The following is a 17,692-nucleotide window of genomic DNA, read 5'->3' as shown; positions in this document are numbered from 1 at the left end:
CAACGAATCTGAGGGTCGTACCCAACGGAGGTTTGTTTAAACTAAATTAATAGTAAATATGAACACACTAACCTTGGTCTAAATAGCTATTGATTTACTAATTATATTACGAAACACTAAAATTAAGATTTTGCATAAAAGGACTAAATTGCATAAAATACAAAATATCAAATTAATAATCAAATTAAGCAAACTAAAGTGTGGTCAACTTCCATGGTTATGATTAACTTAGATTCTGGGGTTTTTACTAATTAGTTAAAAACTAACCTACTTAATATCTTTCAACTTATAATTAAATTAATTAACCAACTTAATTCACTTTATCTATCGACCCGATGAAATAAATCGGGATAAGTTGAGCTAGTGCTAAGTAGAATACCCTTTCGGTCTCATCTACCTAAATTACTTCCTAGAGTCATTAATTCAAGGGTTTGATCACTTTCAACCTAATCCAACTAACCAGTTTATGACCCCCTAAATCCAAGCTAACCACTCCCACTTTGGTCAATCAAGCTTCCTAAAGTTTTAGCTACCGGTCATTCTAGATGCAAACATTCTTACCCAATTATAACACATTCAAATAAATGCAAAATAAAATAGAAGGATAAGAGTTGCTCAAGAATTCAAAAATCTAAAAGTTGTGATTGAATGAACAATTGCTCGAACCCACGAACGATGGTTGATTGTTGATTTGGCGGAAAGTGTAACAGAAAATAAGTAAACGAATAAAAATTGAAAACAAAATTGAATTGAAAATAATAAAGTGTTTGAAAAATAATGAAAGAAATCTAGAAATCTGAACCTAAAACCCTAAACAATATTGTAAAGAATTAAGAATGAAATAAAAGCAACCTCCTTAATTTCTTCTCTTAAGTTAATATATATAGTTTTAATATATTATGGCCTAATTAGGTCAATTACAAACTGGTTAACAGGTTAAATGAGGTAGTGCGGACAAAAACACCCTTGTAGAATTATTGGGCTCGTCAAGTCAATGTTGCAAAACCCTATAGCTAATGTTGCGACTTTGTTGACAGTCTGCTTAACCTTTGGAACTCAAGGTGAATATCGTGACTTTGCCTCTTTGATGTTACGACTTGTCTCCAGTAGCTTGCCTCGTGGATTTAGGTTGGAAAATTGACTAAGTGTTGAGGCTTGCTTCAATGTCACAGCTTTGTCCTTGAATGTTGTGACATCCATGGTAGTCCACTGACTCCTCGGCTTAGATTGTTGTCCTACATAGTCAATTAACTCGTTAGTTCTTCCTTAGGCCTAAATCAACCTAAAAGGTCATAAAACAAAACAAAAGCTCAATTTATTTAATATAAACTCAAAACCTAAATAATTTTATAAATAACCATAAAATACATAAAATGACTTGAATACAAGATCCTTAAATAGTGAAAGGAGCTTAATTTGTCATAATAAATTATGGCAGATCAAATTCCACCACACTTAAGTCTTTGCTTATTCTCAAGCAAACAAAACACCTAACATGCAATAAAGACATCCCTTGAGCATGGTTGATGACAGGTAATTAGCTTGAAATATAGAAGCTAAGAATGCTTCCTATAGCATGTAATTTCAACATGTTACACAAACCACTAATAACTTTTAAAGTTAAACATGAGAGTTTACTAATTTAAAACACAAGTAAAAAGGTGATTATGTATATGACTCCATCAAAATGTATTACAGAGTTAAAACATTTATGTTAGAAGAATGCAAGCAACCATATTTCGTACAACTTATCATGACTTTCATCCATAAACCGAATTACCTAGGTCACATAAGACTTTTCAGCTTGTAACATTTTGAGGCTTAAGCTTGGTTTGGATTTCAAGGAATGGAAGCATCAAAATGGCTCAAGCACGAAAGCTAGTTTGGCACATGATGTTATTCCCTACTCACCCCCTAGTGTATTTTTTAGCTCACCGCCTTATATCTCCTTCTCTCACCTTCCTTTTCTCTCTTAACATATGAAGACATAACACAAGATTTATGAGTACAGTAAGCTTAGCAAGTTTTAGTGCAATATGAATACAAAATACCCTAAGCATATATGTGATTTTTCTTTGATCACATTCTCATTATTTCACTCTTTTTCACTCATATTGTTTTTAACCTGTTTTATGCTTTTATTTCTAGCTTTGTTTTTAACCCTCACAATGCTTTTATTCACACACTATTTGTTTTCCATTTGAGCATACTTCGCAAGATTCCTATACTCACTATATCGTAGCGTTTCTTATTTTTTCCACTCTATTGCTTTTGAAACCTCCGTAATGTCTCTACCTAACCCTCAACATCTATGGTCCGGCGTCTAATTTTGTGCATCCAATAAAGATAAGACCAATAAAGGATAAGTAGATATTCAAATTTAATTCACGATTTCACAATTAAGGTTCGTCAAGAAAGTTGATTTAAGACCCAAATATAGGTACTAAGGCTATACAAATGTAGGGTTAGCTTTTTAGGCTCTAATTTAACCAAACAATGCCTTAGGTCATCCCTAAGCATCTCAAAATTCATAGATTCAATCATGCTAATTATGAATTTATAGTGTAAAAGTGTAGACTCTAAAATATATAGATATTTTTAGCACTCTTTAATGTATAATTTATGCAAATTCCAAGTAAATAAATAACGCTTTCTATAGTTTTATTCTTAATTTTGTGATATTTTGTAATTTTTATGGAAATGTGTTAATCTAGTTAATTTTATGCTAAATGCATGGTTTTTTATTATTTTTTAGGAATAATTGGGCTAAGGGAAAATATAACAGAATTTTGATTGTTTTAGGGCTCAAACAACTATAGCTTGAAGGATCCATATTCAATCACATTAGGCTTCAAAGTAACCTCAATCCAGACCCAACCACATAGAGGCCCAGAACCGTCCACCTACCATCCATAAGACCCTGTCCATCAACCTCCCTTGATTATAGCTAAAATCATCCCTAATTCAAGCATAAATTTGCCCACCTTCCATGAATTAGGGACGACATAACCAAGAGAGAATCAAGGAAGATTTTCTAACATTATTTCAAGTAACTATCTCTCCAAAAATAGCCATCACCTATCCACTTCCCTATTAACATTCAACGGTCAGCCATTCCACTCCCAAAAATAGAAAAAATTCAACCTCCATTCTCCCTTAGTCAAGGACGACAACTCCTTCCCTTGATTTAAGCCACAACCAATGGCCACCCACTTTCCACTTAGTAAGGGTCGACCACACAAAGGAGGAAATCAAGCATGCCACTCCTTAAAGCAAGCAACCACTCACCCACTCTCCACCAATTAAAGGATGACACACTCATAAAGATTATAGAGGGATTCATATGCTATTTTTAGCTTGGGAAGCTAAGGACCTTCAAGTATAAATAAGGCATCAAGCATAATGAATCGACAACATTAGTTTTCAGAGAAAAAAGCTTAGAGAGTCATTTGTTTTCCTTATAGCTTGCTAAGCATTTGCATGCCACAAATAAGCCAAAACTCTTACCGAGAGTGAGAGCAGCTAGAAAGTATGACTTGAGAGCATTTAGGTGATTTGACATGAAGAAGAGGAGGAAATCCACCATGAGAAGCCACAAGGAGCAATCGCAGATAACCCCCTACAGTCCAACTGTTTTCTCTTCTTATTGTGCAATGGTCGTAGATAACCCCTTCGACTATCCTTCTTCCTTTTCACTTTATTGTTAATTGTTTCTTTCTGTGTTGAAAAAATGTTTACATCTCATCTTTATGTTTTCAATTTAATAAAGCGTGACTTAATTTTGTTTATTCAGAATGAGTGTGCATCATGATTTGAGTTGATTGGTTTTTATATTAGGAATGTTTTGTGCAAATGATTGCTTCATTCAATTAGGTTTTAATTAATGTTAACACTTATAAGTGTAAGGCCAACATTTTTAGGTAATTAGCTATTTAATCTAAGAAGAGGTAATGGAAATTATGCATAGTATGTTGATATCGAAAGATGATTTTTGTATGCATAAACTATATGAAAAGCCCGAATGGGTGATATCGAAAGATGTTTATTAAATCTTGTGTTTAATCTTTTTGTTGCTATTTTTCTTTTGCATTATGTGTTGTTTTATTTTTTGGGTATTTGAAATCGATTACATTCATATCATAATTTTTGTCTCTCAACAACATTATTCTTTTACTTGTTTTCTTCTAAATTGTTTATAATTGGCTTTGCAAATAACTTACACATCAGTCCCTGTGGAGACGATAACTCTTTACTTATTATTTATTACTTGTACCGACAGTGTACACTTGCACGTAATCCTGATACATATAGCTACTTACAATTCAAAACAAACATATATGCCTCCCTATGTAGCAATTTATCATATGGTATACTTAACCACTTTTGACCTATTATTTGTTGCAATAGAGTGCTCTAACTAGTCTGACCCTAAGAACCTAGAGTAAATTCACTATCATGCCAAATTTACATGTATCAAACAAACAAATCCCATCATGCTTCTAACCAATCACTTGCATCACTACAAGCTCAAGCACCTCGTATAAAAATAAAAAATTTGGACTCAAACTTAAACAAAAATAACATCAAAATAATGAAAACACAAACAAAAAGTCATAAATATTTCTATGTACTGTAGCAGTGTGTCTCAAGACACAAACACCTTGTCTTGAGACAAGAAGAACTAAATATGACTGTTGGAGCTAGAAGTCTCAAGACAATCTATCATATGTCTCGAAACAATGCTCCGTTGAAGCTTACCTTTGCTTCGATGTTGGTTGGTCTTAAGACAAAAGACCTTTTGTCTCGAGACAAGATTCTTTTGAAGCAATTTCAACTTCGATGTTGGTCTATCTCGAGACAATATTGAGAAGTTTAAAAAATGCGGCTTAGAAACATTTTAAAGGACTTGATAGTTCTCAAGAACTTTTACAAAAAGTTTAAGTTATTTAGAAACTGTGTTTTGAGTTTGTAACACTTGAAATATATTTGAATAAGATTCAAAAATTTATGCAAATTTGATTAAGGGATTTTAAAGTAAAGTTTGTTATATTAAAATAATTGAAAATCAAAACTAACATGATTGATTTCATGATAACATGTGTTGAATTATTATATGTATATGATCCTGAATAGTTATCATAAATTTAATTTTTATAATTACTACATAATATATTAACATTACTACAATTTGAAAAGAAAATTTTAAATAATTAATTATTACAATAATTTTATATCAACAATAAAAATTATATTAGAGAAACTAAAATTGTTCGATGATGTAGGGTATGTATATTAAAAAATAATAATAGTTGACATGTTCTAATAACAACACATGAATGATGAACTCCAATCAACATTAGTCAACAACCAATCAAACGCTCGATTAATAGTAAATCAAAGTGAAATATAATTATTACATGATACATTGTGATAGGTCAAACAGATGTGCCACTAGCACATTCTAATTAAGCCGAATAGTGGAAACAATAGCCAGGGGGCAACTTAAGCATTAAGCATTTTATTTATGTTCTTTTCCATTTAAAAAGTTTCGATTGAGAGGGAAAGATGATGATACGAGTAATGACATGATGATCGATCTGTCTTCGGAACAGCCTACCTCGTGGAAAGATAAGCTCGTCAACCAATCATCAAAGGATGTCTTCAATGGATCGGAAGGAAAAGAAGATCTTGATATATGGGATGGGGACATTCAAAAATCAATTGTGAATGGCGTGTCTTCTATTACTTTCTCGGAGAGGATTCATCAAATTGAAAATGGATATTTTCTGGTCAAATTTCAAAATAAGTTGGATTGTGAAAAGGCTTTTTCTGAAGGTCCTTGGACCATTTTTGGTCAATATTTGACTGTTCAACCTTGGACGTTAGCTTTTGACCCCACATAGGCTTACCTAAGTGTTGTGATGGCATGGATTAGATTTCTTGGCCTACCTGGTTACTTGTATACTCACAAAATTATTACTGAGATAGGGGAAATGGTTGGAAAAGTGGTTAAATTACACATGAACACGGATAACAGGGCTAGGGGGCGCTTTGCTAGAATGGCAGTTTACGTTGACTTGGAAAAGCCTTTGGTTTCCTATATTTTGATCAATGGTCGAAAACAGAATGCAGAATATGAATCTTTATCTACAATTTACTTTCATTGTGGGAGGTATGGTCATGTGGAAAACTTTTGTTCCTTTAGAAATTTTGGTCCCACTGGTGAAAAGAAAAATGCCATGCCTGGAATGACAACGGAGAATCGAAACACGGCCGTGGATGATTCAGAGAAGAAGGAAGGAATTTATGGGCCATGGATGATCGTAGAAAGGAAATTAAGGCGGAAATTTAGAGAGAATGTGCAAAATTCCTTAAGTAATCAAGAGAGTGAAAAGGAAGGATCTTGTTTTAGGGTCATTAATAATAGGGATTTGTACAAAGATGATTATGAGGGGGATTTGTCTGATTCTCGGCGTTCTAAATGGAAAGAAATTATGAATGGAAATTTTCTTGGAAAAGATTCAGCTTCCCATTATAACGGTCGAATACAATTAAGTAAAAGAAATAATAATAAAGGTAAGTTAAAGGAGGTAGTTTCTATTGTTGGTCTTAGCCCGATTATTAAAGAGAAAGTTGGGCCAAATTTGGATCCCAGATCGAATCTCAACAGCATTAATGAAAACTTACAGGTTACTAAGGAGTCGATCAATTTCTTGGGCCTTGGGGATAGTCCAGATGTTCAGGCCCGGGATCTTCTGGATCAACTTGTTCCAGATTCAGTGGCCCAGCATAACTCTGTTGCTGCTGTAGTTGCAATTGATCCCTTGCGGTGGCAGGATTGCAAAGCGACACTAACGCCGAGATGGATCTCCATCTCGAAGGCGAGGCTTCAACTTTTTGGGCAGATTTGAAAAGTGATGGGCGTGACAGAAATGAAGTGGTAGTGGAAGTTAGAAGTCTTGATTTTGCCAAGCATTCGGCAGTGGTCTTTCATGAAAGCAATAATTCCAAGAACAAAAACAGTGCTCCTTCTTCGAACAACACCCTGGGTTTGTCTCCGCTGGGTTTCTCCGGTTCGGGAAAGGGATTTAGAAACAGAGGCAGAAGAATTACTAAAAAACATAACAAAATTCATCATGGTAATAATATTCGTTTCAAAACCTCTAAAGTTCAACGGGCGCCTCTGAAGGAATCAATGGAACAACTCGCAGAGAGCATTTCGGCTTTTTCCAAAAACATATTTGATGCTGAAGTGTTCATTGAATCTGATGAGCAGAAAGAGGGAGTTAATATCCCTGGACAGTAAGACTTTTTTTTACCGTTTTTTTGTTTTTTATGATAATTTTTTATCTTGAAATTTAGGGTTTGTTGTATTTCACTTTTCTTTGTATTAAATTAATTTATTTTTATTATGGGGTTAAATCTAAAAATTTTTACATGGAACTATTAAGGGTGTGCTAGCAGGAATTTTATACGAGCTTTTCGGGAATACAATGCGGAGCACAGGCCCAATATTGTTTCTTTGGTTGAACCGAGAGTGAGTGGTAAAAAGGCTAATTTTATTATTGAGAAATTAGGATTTAATTGCTCGCATCGGGTTGAAGCCATTGATTTTTCAAGTGGTATCTAGGTGGGGTGGAAGGATTTTTTATTCAAATTCAAATTATTCGAAACTATCCACAATTTATTTATTTACGTGTTAATAATCTTACTCCCAATAATTCTTTTTTTATTTCTTTTGTGTATAGCAGTCCAGATAGGTCTAAATGAAAGCTTCTTTGGGAGGGTTTAAAATCTGTAATCCTTAATCAATCTATTCCTTGGTTAATTATGGGGGATTTTAATGCCATTTTATCTCTTGCAGATAAAAAGAGCCCATTTACTGTAGTTAAGCGTTGTGATTTATTTGGTAATTTTATTTATTCTTGTAAGCTACAGGATTTGGGGTATAGTGGACCTTCTTTCACTTGGCAACGAGGTGGTACTTTTGTCAGACTAGATCGGGCTTTAGCAAATGACGCTTGGATGACTGCTTTTCTGCAGTGTTTAGTTCATCACCTCACTCGTATTAAGTCCGATCATCGGCCTCTCTTACTATCTAGTAAACCGGATCTTAGTATACCTAAAGGCAAACCTTTTAGATTTTTAGCAGGATGGACGAAGCACAATGATTTCCCTAACTTTGTCAGAGAAAAGTGGAACTTTGTAGGTAATATGGTTGAATCCTTAAATAATTTTACTTTTTTTGCTAAAGATTGGAACAGGAATATGTATGGCTTTTTGGGTACTCGTAAGCGGAATCTCATGAGATCGCTCAAAAATATTCAAAATGCCTTAGATCACTCTACCTCTATTAATTTAGCTAAAAAAGAGTTGAAAATTTAGGATGAGTTGGAAAATGTTCTCAATCATGAAGACTTACTTTGGAGACAAAAGGCTCGATGCGATTGGCTTCAATTGGAGGATCGAAATACAAATTTTTTTCACAGTCGTACGATCAGGAGAAGAAAATTCAATCGAATCACAACCTTACGTATTGACAATAGGGATTGGTGTTCAGATCATGACATCCTGCAATTTAAGACGGTGGAATTCTTTGAAAGACTCTATGGTGAGCCTCCCCCTATCTTGAGGGATATTCCTATTGTTGGCTTCCCATGTCTTAATTCTTCAGAGATTACTTTTTCGGAGGTTGCTATCACTAATGAGGATATTAAAAGGGCGTTGTTCGACATGGCTCCTTTGAAAGCTCTTGGAAGTGATAGCTTCTATGCTCATTTCTTCCAAAGTCAGTGGGATATCTTTGGAAATGATGTGTGTCAGTGGGTTAAAGATGTCTTTGCTGGTAGGCCAATTGAGCCAGATTTGAATAATATGTTGATTGTTCTTATACCTAAAAAAGAGTCTTGAGGATTTCAGTCATTTTCAGTCCATAAGTTTGTGTTCTGTTCTTTATAAGTTGGTGATGAAAATGATTGCAAACCGGTTTAAGGTGATTTTTCCTAAATTGATCTCTCAGGAACAAGCTAGTTTCATAGTTGAACGAAACATTTCAGACAACATTATTTTAGCACAAGAAGTCATCCATTCTATGCGGTGCAATCAGAAATGGAGGAAGTGGATGGCTATTAAGCTGGATTTGGAGAAAGATTATGACAGAGTTAGTTGGGAATTTATAAGTGCTTCCTTGATTGCGGCTGGGATCCATGTCTTCTTACGAAATATGATTATGTCAGCTATTTCTTCCTCTTCTATGCAAATTCTTTGGAATGGCATGCTTACTCAGAAGTTCAAACTGATTAGAGGAATCCATCAGAGATGTCCTCTTTAACCCTATCTCTTTGTGCTCTACATGGAATGGTTAGGTCATTTTATTCGGGCTGAAATAGAAATCGGTAATTGGGTTCCAATTCGTTTTTCACGCACAGGACCTGCAGTTTCTCATTTGTTTTTTGTTGATGACTTGGTGATCTTTTGCAAAGCTCAGCTTGACCAAGTAAGATTATTGGATAGCATTCTTACTCAGTTTTGTGAGATTTCGGGTCATAGAATCCATGTTAGAAAAAGTAATAGTTTTTTCCAAGAATACTGGAGTTGATGTCCGTAATCAAATTAGTTAGCTATTCGGATTCCAGGAAGTTCAGAATATTGGCACTTATTTAGGTGTTCCTCTTCTGCATGATAGGGTTACCAAGAATACTATGAGTTTTTTTGTTGATAAGATAAGAAAGAAATTGTAGAGCTGGGATGCCAGGAAGTTATCTATAACAGGAAGGGTTACCTTGGCTCAATCAGTACTTCTTTCCATCCCTAATTATTTCATGCAGCCTTTGATGATTCCGAAAGGTGTTTGTGCTGATATTGAAAGATTGGTTAGACAGTTTATTTGGGGTTGTACAGATGGTCATCCTAAAATGTCTTTAGTGGGATGGTATTCTATATGTCAACCACGGGCTCGGGGTGGTCTTGGTTTCAGACATTTGAACGACCAAAATTCGTCCTTCCTAATGAAGATTGGTTTTAGCCTTATTTCTAAAAGCAATGCACTTTGGGTTCGCGTTCTCTGTGCCAAATATGGTTGGAAAGAATAGTTTCCTGATTCTATTAGTAGGAAACAGTGCTCTCATTTATGGAAGGCACTTTCTAAGATATGGCCGTTTCTTCGTGAGAACTTAGTTTGGTCTATTGGAGATGGTGCTAGTGCTTGCTGTTGGAAAGACCCTTAGATTCCAGGTATAGGCCTTTTAATCTCAAAAATTCCATCTTCTGCTAACCTTGATTTGGATTGTTGTGTTAGAGAAATGGTCAATTTAGATGGAAGTTGGAACTTTGAGTTGTTTCGTGTCTGGGTATCTGAAGATGTGATTAGTAGGATTACTAGTATTCCCCCTCCACACTCAGATTTCGGTTCGGATAGAGTGATATGGGCCCATTCAGCGTTAGGAGTCTTCTCAGTTTGCAGTGTTTATTGGTCTTTGAAAGAGGATACTTGGAATTCTCAAGAGAAGCATTGGAAGATTACCTGGAAATATCCGGGTCCTTAAAGAGTAAGAGTCTTTCTTTGGTTAGCTTTTAAGCAAAGACTTCATAATATGAACGTGCTAGATGGGGAATTAGTCACAGCAACTCTTGTACCTTACGTGGACATGACTTTGAGGATTTGGCGCATGTTCATTGAGATTATTCTTCTGCGAAAGATGTGTGGATGCTTGTGGTTCCAGATCAGCTAAAACAAAGGTTTTTCTCTGTCTCTTTTCAGGATTGGCTTATTCTTAACCTTTGTTTTCATGAAAGATTGCAGGGTAGTGGTCTCACTTGGTCATGTATGTTTGGATTAATCGCTTGGCGTATATGGAAGAATAAAAATTTATTCATCTTCCAGCATATTTCATGGGCAGCAACTGAAGTGGTGAAAGTCTCTAGTTGCTGGGCTCGCCAATACAAATCACATTTTGGTGGTCACAAAAATAATAATCAAAGTTCAAATTCCACGAATAATTAGATGACACTTAGGTGTATTTATCCATTGATGGAGTTGTGGTCAGAGATTCTGGATATGCTGCAACAGGAAGTGTGGCTCGTATCATGATAGAAATTGGATAGTGGGATTCACTCGATTTTTAGGTGTATGCTCTCCGTTTGAGGCTGAAGTTTGGGGCATTCTGGATGGGATCCTTATTTTGCTAAATAAGGGCTATAGTCGGATTATCATCATGACTGATAACCTTGAAGTTGCCCAGAATTTGACTGATGTGAATTTGGAAGACTCAAGGATTACTGTACTTCGAAGAACTCAACACATCATCCAGTTGGAAAAAGAGTGGAAGATTAAGCATATTCCAAGAAATCAAAATTTGGCAGCAGATCGTCAACTGAGTTTAAGCTGGAAATCAAGCTTACAAGTAATTGATGAGCCTGCTAAGGAAATTTTAGACTTACTTCAACTTGATAAAGTTAATGGTTGTTTTATGTAGTTGATGTAATTCAATATTTCATTTCACCAAAAAGAAAGAAGAAAAAAAGAGTACCCAGCTTAAACACGGTCTGTCTTCACAAGAATTAATTCAATGAGAAATTGATTAAAAAAAAAAGAGAGAAATGGGCACTTTCTATCTCTACTCTCATCATCTTCTTCTTCATCCTACGACTTCTCCAAATTTGACAACCCTAATTCCCTTAAACGGAAAACGCAAATTTCTCTCTTCCCCAAAACACTCTTCTCCTTCTCCGTTCCTCTGTTTCTCCTCTAAAAACAATCCTTCCCCTTCCGGCGATAGCGTTCCCAGGTTCATTCTTTCTCTTATTTTCTTCTCTCTTTTTTTCTTTCTGTTTATTTCGTCAAGTTTCTGGTGTAGAATCCAGATATCAGTATCACATACCTATTCACACAAATATATATATATATATATATAGCTTGAAATTGTATGCGTTAAAAGTTGTTAGAATTATCGGTTTTCTTAATATCTCCGTTATGTTGCTTGATTTTGAAATTGGGTTTCTGGCTTATCATCATATAAGGGATTTATCTTTTGGGTTTTTACTATGAGCTGCGTTCATTGTAAAATTTTAAGAGGAAATTTGTATTTTCTTTTCGGTTTTCAGTAACTTTTGCATCATTGAGGGACCGGAGACTGTTCAAGATTTTGTGAAGATGCAGCTTCAGGAAATTGAAGATAATATAAAGAGCAGGCGCAATAAGATCTTTCTCCTCATGGAAGAGGTAATTAAAGTTTCATAAATACACAGATTTTTCCTAGGAATCTGAAACTCCAAATATCAAATTATATGCAAAAACCATTTGACGTTCCGAATTCTCAATCAACAGCAACTACGTAATATACATACATATATATATATATTTGCTACAGAAGATAAATATATACTATACACGTGCAAGCTGTTAAGGAATTTTATCTTGAATCTATGAAATACAAGTTGAAATGGAAAAGGAGTAGATTATGCGTTTGCGGATTGGATTAATGTCATTTTGTATATAGGTAAGGAGATTACGGATACAACAGCGGATAAAGAATGTGAAAGTTATCAATGAGAATGGCGAAGAAGAAACAGATGAGATGCCTGACATTCCATCTTCAATTCCTTTTCTCTCTCATGTGGTGAGTTTTAAGATTCATATGTTTTGTATATTTAGCATTTCATGCTTAATTAGTTGAAGCAAACAAGAGACGGTTGAACAAGCAAATGCTGTCTATGTTGGAAAATGCATGAAAACGCCGTTTTGAGATATTTGGTTATTGATCTATTTCGACTTTTTCATTGTTTAGTCTCCTTGTTAACCTTTGCGTTGAAGCAGACACCAAAGACAATGAAGCAGCTCTACTTCACAAGCCTGGCATTTATATCTGGAGTAATTGTATTCGGAGGCCTTATTGCACCAACAGTACGTACTAAGAACTTCTATTTTTATTTTAGTTTTCCATTCCTTTGGCTACCATGTATAGTATTTATGGACTCATTTCTAGTATTTATGATCAAACTATGAGAATTTGCTTGTATGTGAAAAAAATACAGAAAGGTCTATGGACCAGATGAAAGGTTACCTAGACTGGACTGAAGTCATGTTTATTCTCATTTAGCTCCTTGTCTAACCCCAACCAACCACTCCCTCACTTGAGCCAAATGCCAAATACATGTTTTCTTGTATCCCAGTTGATGATATAACTATATAATCTACATTTCATGGCAGCTGGAGCTGAAATTAGGTCTAGGAGGCACCTCATATGAAGATTTCATATGCAACATGCATCTACCATTGCAGTTAAGGTATTTGATGAGCTTACCTTCAGTTGCAAAATTTAAAACCTGGAGTAACTAGCGCTCGGATGCAAAATGACTATAATTAGACACTTAAAGTTACGGTAACAATTTACCGGTTTCTTGGTTCAGTCAGGTCGATCCGATCGTGGCATCCTTTTCAGGGGGTGCAGTGGGTGTTATTTCAGCCTTGATGCTAATTGAAGCCAACAATGTTGAACAACAAGAGAAGAAAAGGTGTAAATATTGCCACGGAAATGGTATGCGTTAGTTTGTTCTGTGGCCATGCACTTTTCCTTGATTTACTAGTGGATTTTTAACTCTCTTATTCCTTTGGACTATTTGAAGTGGTATTGTTTAGCCTAATGCCTTAATGCACTCTTCACCTGGCAACAACAACAGAGAGAAATAAGATGAAGTTATATTAATTTTCACCTTTTGTTTTTGGGTGATGGTTCTACGAGCAGGATATTTGGCCTGTGCAAGATGTTCTGCAAGTGGTGTATGCTTGAGCATTGATCCTATATCTGTATCCAGTGCTTCTGGTCATACTTTGAAAGTGCCCACTACTGAAAGGTGTCCAAACTGCTCTGGTTCAGGAAAGGTAAACTGAATAATTGCACAAGTCTAAGATTGACTATATCCGTCTCTGAGTTTTCAGAATCCAGTGGCTGATTTCTTCTACTTTAGGTGATGTGCCCAACTTGTCTGTGCACCGGGATGCTGATGGCTAGCGAGCATGACCCACGAATTGATCCATTTGACTAAGAAGATCGGTTCCTCAAGGACTGCTCTCCACTCATAAGAAGAAAATGAAAGATAGAGAGTAGGGAAATGTGGGAGGAATGTTCTTATATGATTGCAAATGTCATAACTAGTAATGACTTATGGATTCTCCTCCTTACTCCTATTCCGAAAGATACAAGTAATAATATGTTCCCTTGTTATTGTGAGAAGTTTGAATAAGCTATGATGAAATCAATTTAGAATGGAATCAATTTTTTAATCTTCAACTTGGCTACCCATAATCAACCTCACACAACCGTTCGACTCAACTAAGTACCGTATCAAGGATTGCATTTAGAGGATTAATCGTTATATAGATTTTTATGCCCCCTTAAGCAATAAGACAGTTTGGCCGAGTGGTCTAAGGCGCCAGATTTAGGCTCTGGTCCGAAAGGGCGTGGGTTCAAATCCCACAGCTGTCATTTAAATTTTTTGTTAATATTCTCCTTTGTCCCTGTATTTTTGGGATTTCTGAAATTTAGTCCTTTTATTTTTAATTTCAAGAATTTCATCCCTCTACATCCCACAGCTCTCAGTTATAATTAGGTTAGATTTCTTTTCTAGTCTCTTTATTTTTTGAATTTTAGAAAATAGTCCCTGGCTTTTTGGGATTTCTGAAATTTGGTCCTTTTATTTTTAATTTCAAGAATTTTATCCCTCTAGATCTAGATCCACAGCTCTCAGTACTTGGTTAAATTCCTTTCCTAGTCTTTTCTTTTTGAATTTTAAAAATTTAATCTTTTCGCTTGTAATTTGCCCCTCTGTTTTTAAATTAAGTTCCTCTCCTAGATTTAAGATTTAAAATCCAATTGAAAATACCATTAATAGCCTTTTACTTGTTTAAACTAAAGCTATTTGTTTGATTTAAAATTTTAAGTCCAAAGTGATAATAAATCAATTGATAACACGTGTTCAAATTTAACATAAGGATGAATTATATTAAACAAAATATTTTTTCACAAATTTAACTTTTAAGAAAAATAAATTAATGGTAATATCAAATTGGAAGTTGTACCCTTCCGTTCTCAGTACCGCATGGTTTAATAACTTTTAGAAAATTAGCAAATTTTAAAAAAATATTTTTAAAATTTTATAAAAACACATAATTAAAAATCCAAAATTTGTGTAACAAAATCCTAATTTTCTGGTCTTTCATAAGCCTTTTGATTTTTGATTTTTGTTTTTACATCACTAGTTGGACCTCCTCTTACTGAGTTGATGGCAAGTTTAATCTAATTTTTAAATCATATAAATACAAAAATTGTAAAAAGAAAACTAAATTTCACAACTTGAAAGAGTAGAGGCACTAAAGGGAAAATTAATCCGAGATTCTAATTTATGTATTTTTCTCTTTCCGTCTACTCTTTTATTTTAGCTGTTCTGCCCGGCAGCCGTTACAGGGTTTGGTAGAAGCCAGAGTGTTCCAAATGGCTCGACTCATTAGGAACAAACAAGGAGTACCCTCCACTCTCCTGACTCGCTTTCTTAACTCACCGAGTTCTCTCCTGACTCTTCCCTACTACTCTACCTCAAAGAGATCTCTTCGAACCCTAGCTTATGAAGAAATCCAAGCCAATCCAAACAAACCCTATACTCACACGGCTTTCATCCTCCATGGCCTCTTAGGCTCCGCCCGCAACTGGCGTTCGTTTTCTCGCACCCTCGTTTCCTCTCTATCCGACTCTCCTTCCGGTAGTTGATCCCGAGCCGTTTGTTTCCCTAGAAAATTCGAAAGAAAGGACAAGCCTCTAATTTATTTGTTTATTTTGTAGAGTGGAGGATGGTGCTGGTGGATTTAAGGAATCATGGGAACTCAGCAGAGATGGAAGGGTTGGATCCGCCCCATGATTTGGTAAATGCAGCTAAAGATTTGGGTAATTTGATCAATTCCAAAGGCTGGGAGTCGCCTGATGTTGTCATTGGCCACTCCATGGGTGGCAAAGTTGGTTTGCAATTTGCCAAGAGTTGTGGAAACAGAGATTATGGTGAAAATGTCAAACTTCCCAAACAGGTATATACTTCTCCATTGCCTAAACCCCCATACATTCCTTTTCTTTGCTGCTGTTGCTAATTGTATGTATTTGAGAATTAAAATTTGTGATTTGTTTTCTTTTTTAATTTTAATTTATTTACTGGTGCAGAACAGCTTTGGGTACTCGATTCTGTCCCTGGAGAAGTAACATCTGACAACAGTGATGGTGAAGTAGAAAAGGTTTTGCAGACATTGCAAAGTTTACCTTCAACAGTTCCATCACGGAAGTAAAACTTCTGTTCCTCCTCTAACTTGTTTCTAATTCTAGGCACTGTTGCTCTTGTTTTCTAGTGTCAATTGGATCGTTTCATTCATTAATTTGCCTACGTCTACCCATCATCAAGCTTTGAATTGAAATCACTAGAATCTTTTCTACTGATGATTTGCGTTCAAAATGAAGATTCTTGTTCTGCATTATAAGCCAATTTGTTGTAAACAATAATTTGCACGTTTTAGTTGAGGGGATGCTTATGCTCCGATGGCGTGTTGGCCATTCAGTCTGAGTTGCTTGGGTGTAGTGCATTTGTCAACTGTATGCTGATTGCTCAAAATTCATTCTTCTGTTAGATATGACAACGTAGTTACTAATGCTCATTTGACTGTTATTTATGTTGTTTTTTTGGGTGATTTGGATCAAACATTTTTGCCTGTTGTGTACTCATGATATCTGCTCTCAGGTGGCTTGTTAATCATATGCTTGATCTGGGCTTCTCTAAGTCTTTGTCGGAGTGGATAGGCACCAACCTCAAGAAAGCTGGGGGAGAAGAGACATGGGCCTTTAATCTTGAAGGTGCTGTCCAGATGTTTCATTCCTACAGGTAGTAATAATCAATGATTCTACGTTGATATTACTTAATCCACTATTACTTGGCCTATGTCTTCTTCTTTGTTAACTTATTAGTGAATTATCAATGTAAAATTCTCTAGGGAGCTGTCATATTGGTCTTTGTTGGAGCACCCTCCGAAAGGGCTGGAGATATCAATTGTACGTGCGGAGAAAAGTGATCGGTGGGATGCTGATGTTATTACTCGGCTTGAAAGCCTTGCTAGTCCAGAAGGAGATGGATCTGCTGGGAAGATTTCAGTTCATGTTCTTCCCAGTTCTGGCCATTGGGTCCATGTGGACAATCCCAAGGGCCTTCTTGAGATTATGGCACCCAAGCTGAAGTCTCTAATGCCTTAATGTAATTTTAAGAGGCTCTGATACAGGTTTGAACCTATTCTGCTTTGGGATTCATAAATTGCTCTACATTTTAGTCATTAGGCTGCTGAGCTGGTTTATTGCGGGGCAAAATGGTTTACCTATGAATTTTCTTAGGATTGCAATAATCTTGTTGGGAAATGAGACCTATTATTGTTGTTTCATTTGGCATTCTTGAAGGCGATGTGATTGATTGGTTAATATCATTTTGCTTATGTTTCCCTTCTTTCTTGTTTTGAAGTTTTCGACTATTGTAGGTCAGGGAGATTTGAAAACAGTTTTTATCCACCAATTTACCAGCCTGGATATCAAACAGTTCAAATCTTGTTTCTTTTCCAATTCTTAAAATATCTTTTTTTGAGGCAGTTGTTGATCCTTTGGAATATCTGTTTGACGGT

General features: G+C 35.5%; 3 protein-coding genes and 1 non-coding gene across 4 annotated transcripts; all 4 read left to right on the top strand.

The window, feature by feature from the left end:
- Positions 1-6,862: 6,862 nt before the first annotated feature.
- Positions 6,863-8,145, top strand: LOC128040544 (uncharacterized). Its single transcript, XM_052629463.1, has 2 exons — positions 6,863-7,302; positions 7,939-8,145. The coding sequence occupies exons 1-2, from the start codon at positions 6,863-6,865 to the stop codon at positions 7,997-7,999; spliced, it is 501 nt and encodes a 166-aa protein (XP_052485423.1). The 3' UTR covers positions 8,000-8,145.
- Positions 8,146-11,452: 3,307 nt separating this feature from the next.
- On the top strand, positions 11,453-14,231 carry LOC105766638 (protein ORANGE-LIKE, chloroplastic). Its single transcript, XM_012586170.2, has 8 exons — positions 11,453-11,786; positions 12,103-12,220; positions 12,498-12,617; positions 12,815-12,901; positions 13,208-13,284; positions 13,408-13,535; positions 13,743-13,879; positions 13,966-14,231. The coding sequence occupies exons 1-8, from the start codon at positions 11,599-11,601 to the stop codon at positions 14,041-14,043; spliced, it is 933 nt and encodes a 310-aa protein (XP_012441624.1). The 5' UTR covers positions 11,453-11,598; the 3' UTR covers positions 14,044-14,231.
- Positions 14,232-14,403: 172 nt separating this feature from the next.
- Positions 14,404-14,483, top strand: TRNAL-UAG (transfer RNA leucine (anticodon UAG)). Its single transcript has one exon. It is a non-coding gene; the product is annotated as a tRNA-Leu (tRNA).
- A 914-nt stretch (positions 14,484-15,397) lies between these two features.
- LOC105766637 (uncharacterized) lies at positions 15,398-17,520 on the top strand. Its single transcript, XM_012586168.2, has 5 exons — positions 15,398-15,753; positions 15,834-16,072; positions 16,208-16,320; positions 16,771-16,911; positions 17,021-17,520. The coding sequence occupies exons 1-5, from the start codon at positions 15,489-15,491 to the stop codon at positions 17,274-17,276; spliced, it is 1,014 nt and encodes a 337-aa protein (XP_012441622.1). The 5' UTR covers positions 15,398-15,488; the 3' UTR covers positions 17,277-17,520.
- The last annotated feature ends 172 nt before the right edge of the window (positions 17,521-17,692 follow it).

The sequence above is a fragment of the Gossypium raimondii genome, chromosome 4 (assembly GCF_025698545.1).
Source record: "Gossypium raimondii isolate GPD5lz chromosome 4, ASM2569854v1, whole genome shotgun sequence".
Classification (NCBI taxonomy): Eukaryota; Viridiplantae; Streptophyta; class Magnoliopsida; order Malvales; family Malvaceae; genus Gossypium; species Gossypium raimondii.
Note: the sequence above shows the minus strand (reverse complement) of the source record. Positions and strands in the feature narration are given on the sequence as shown.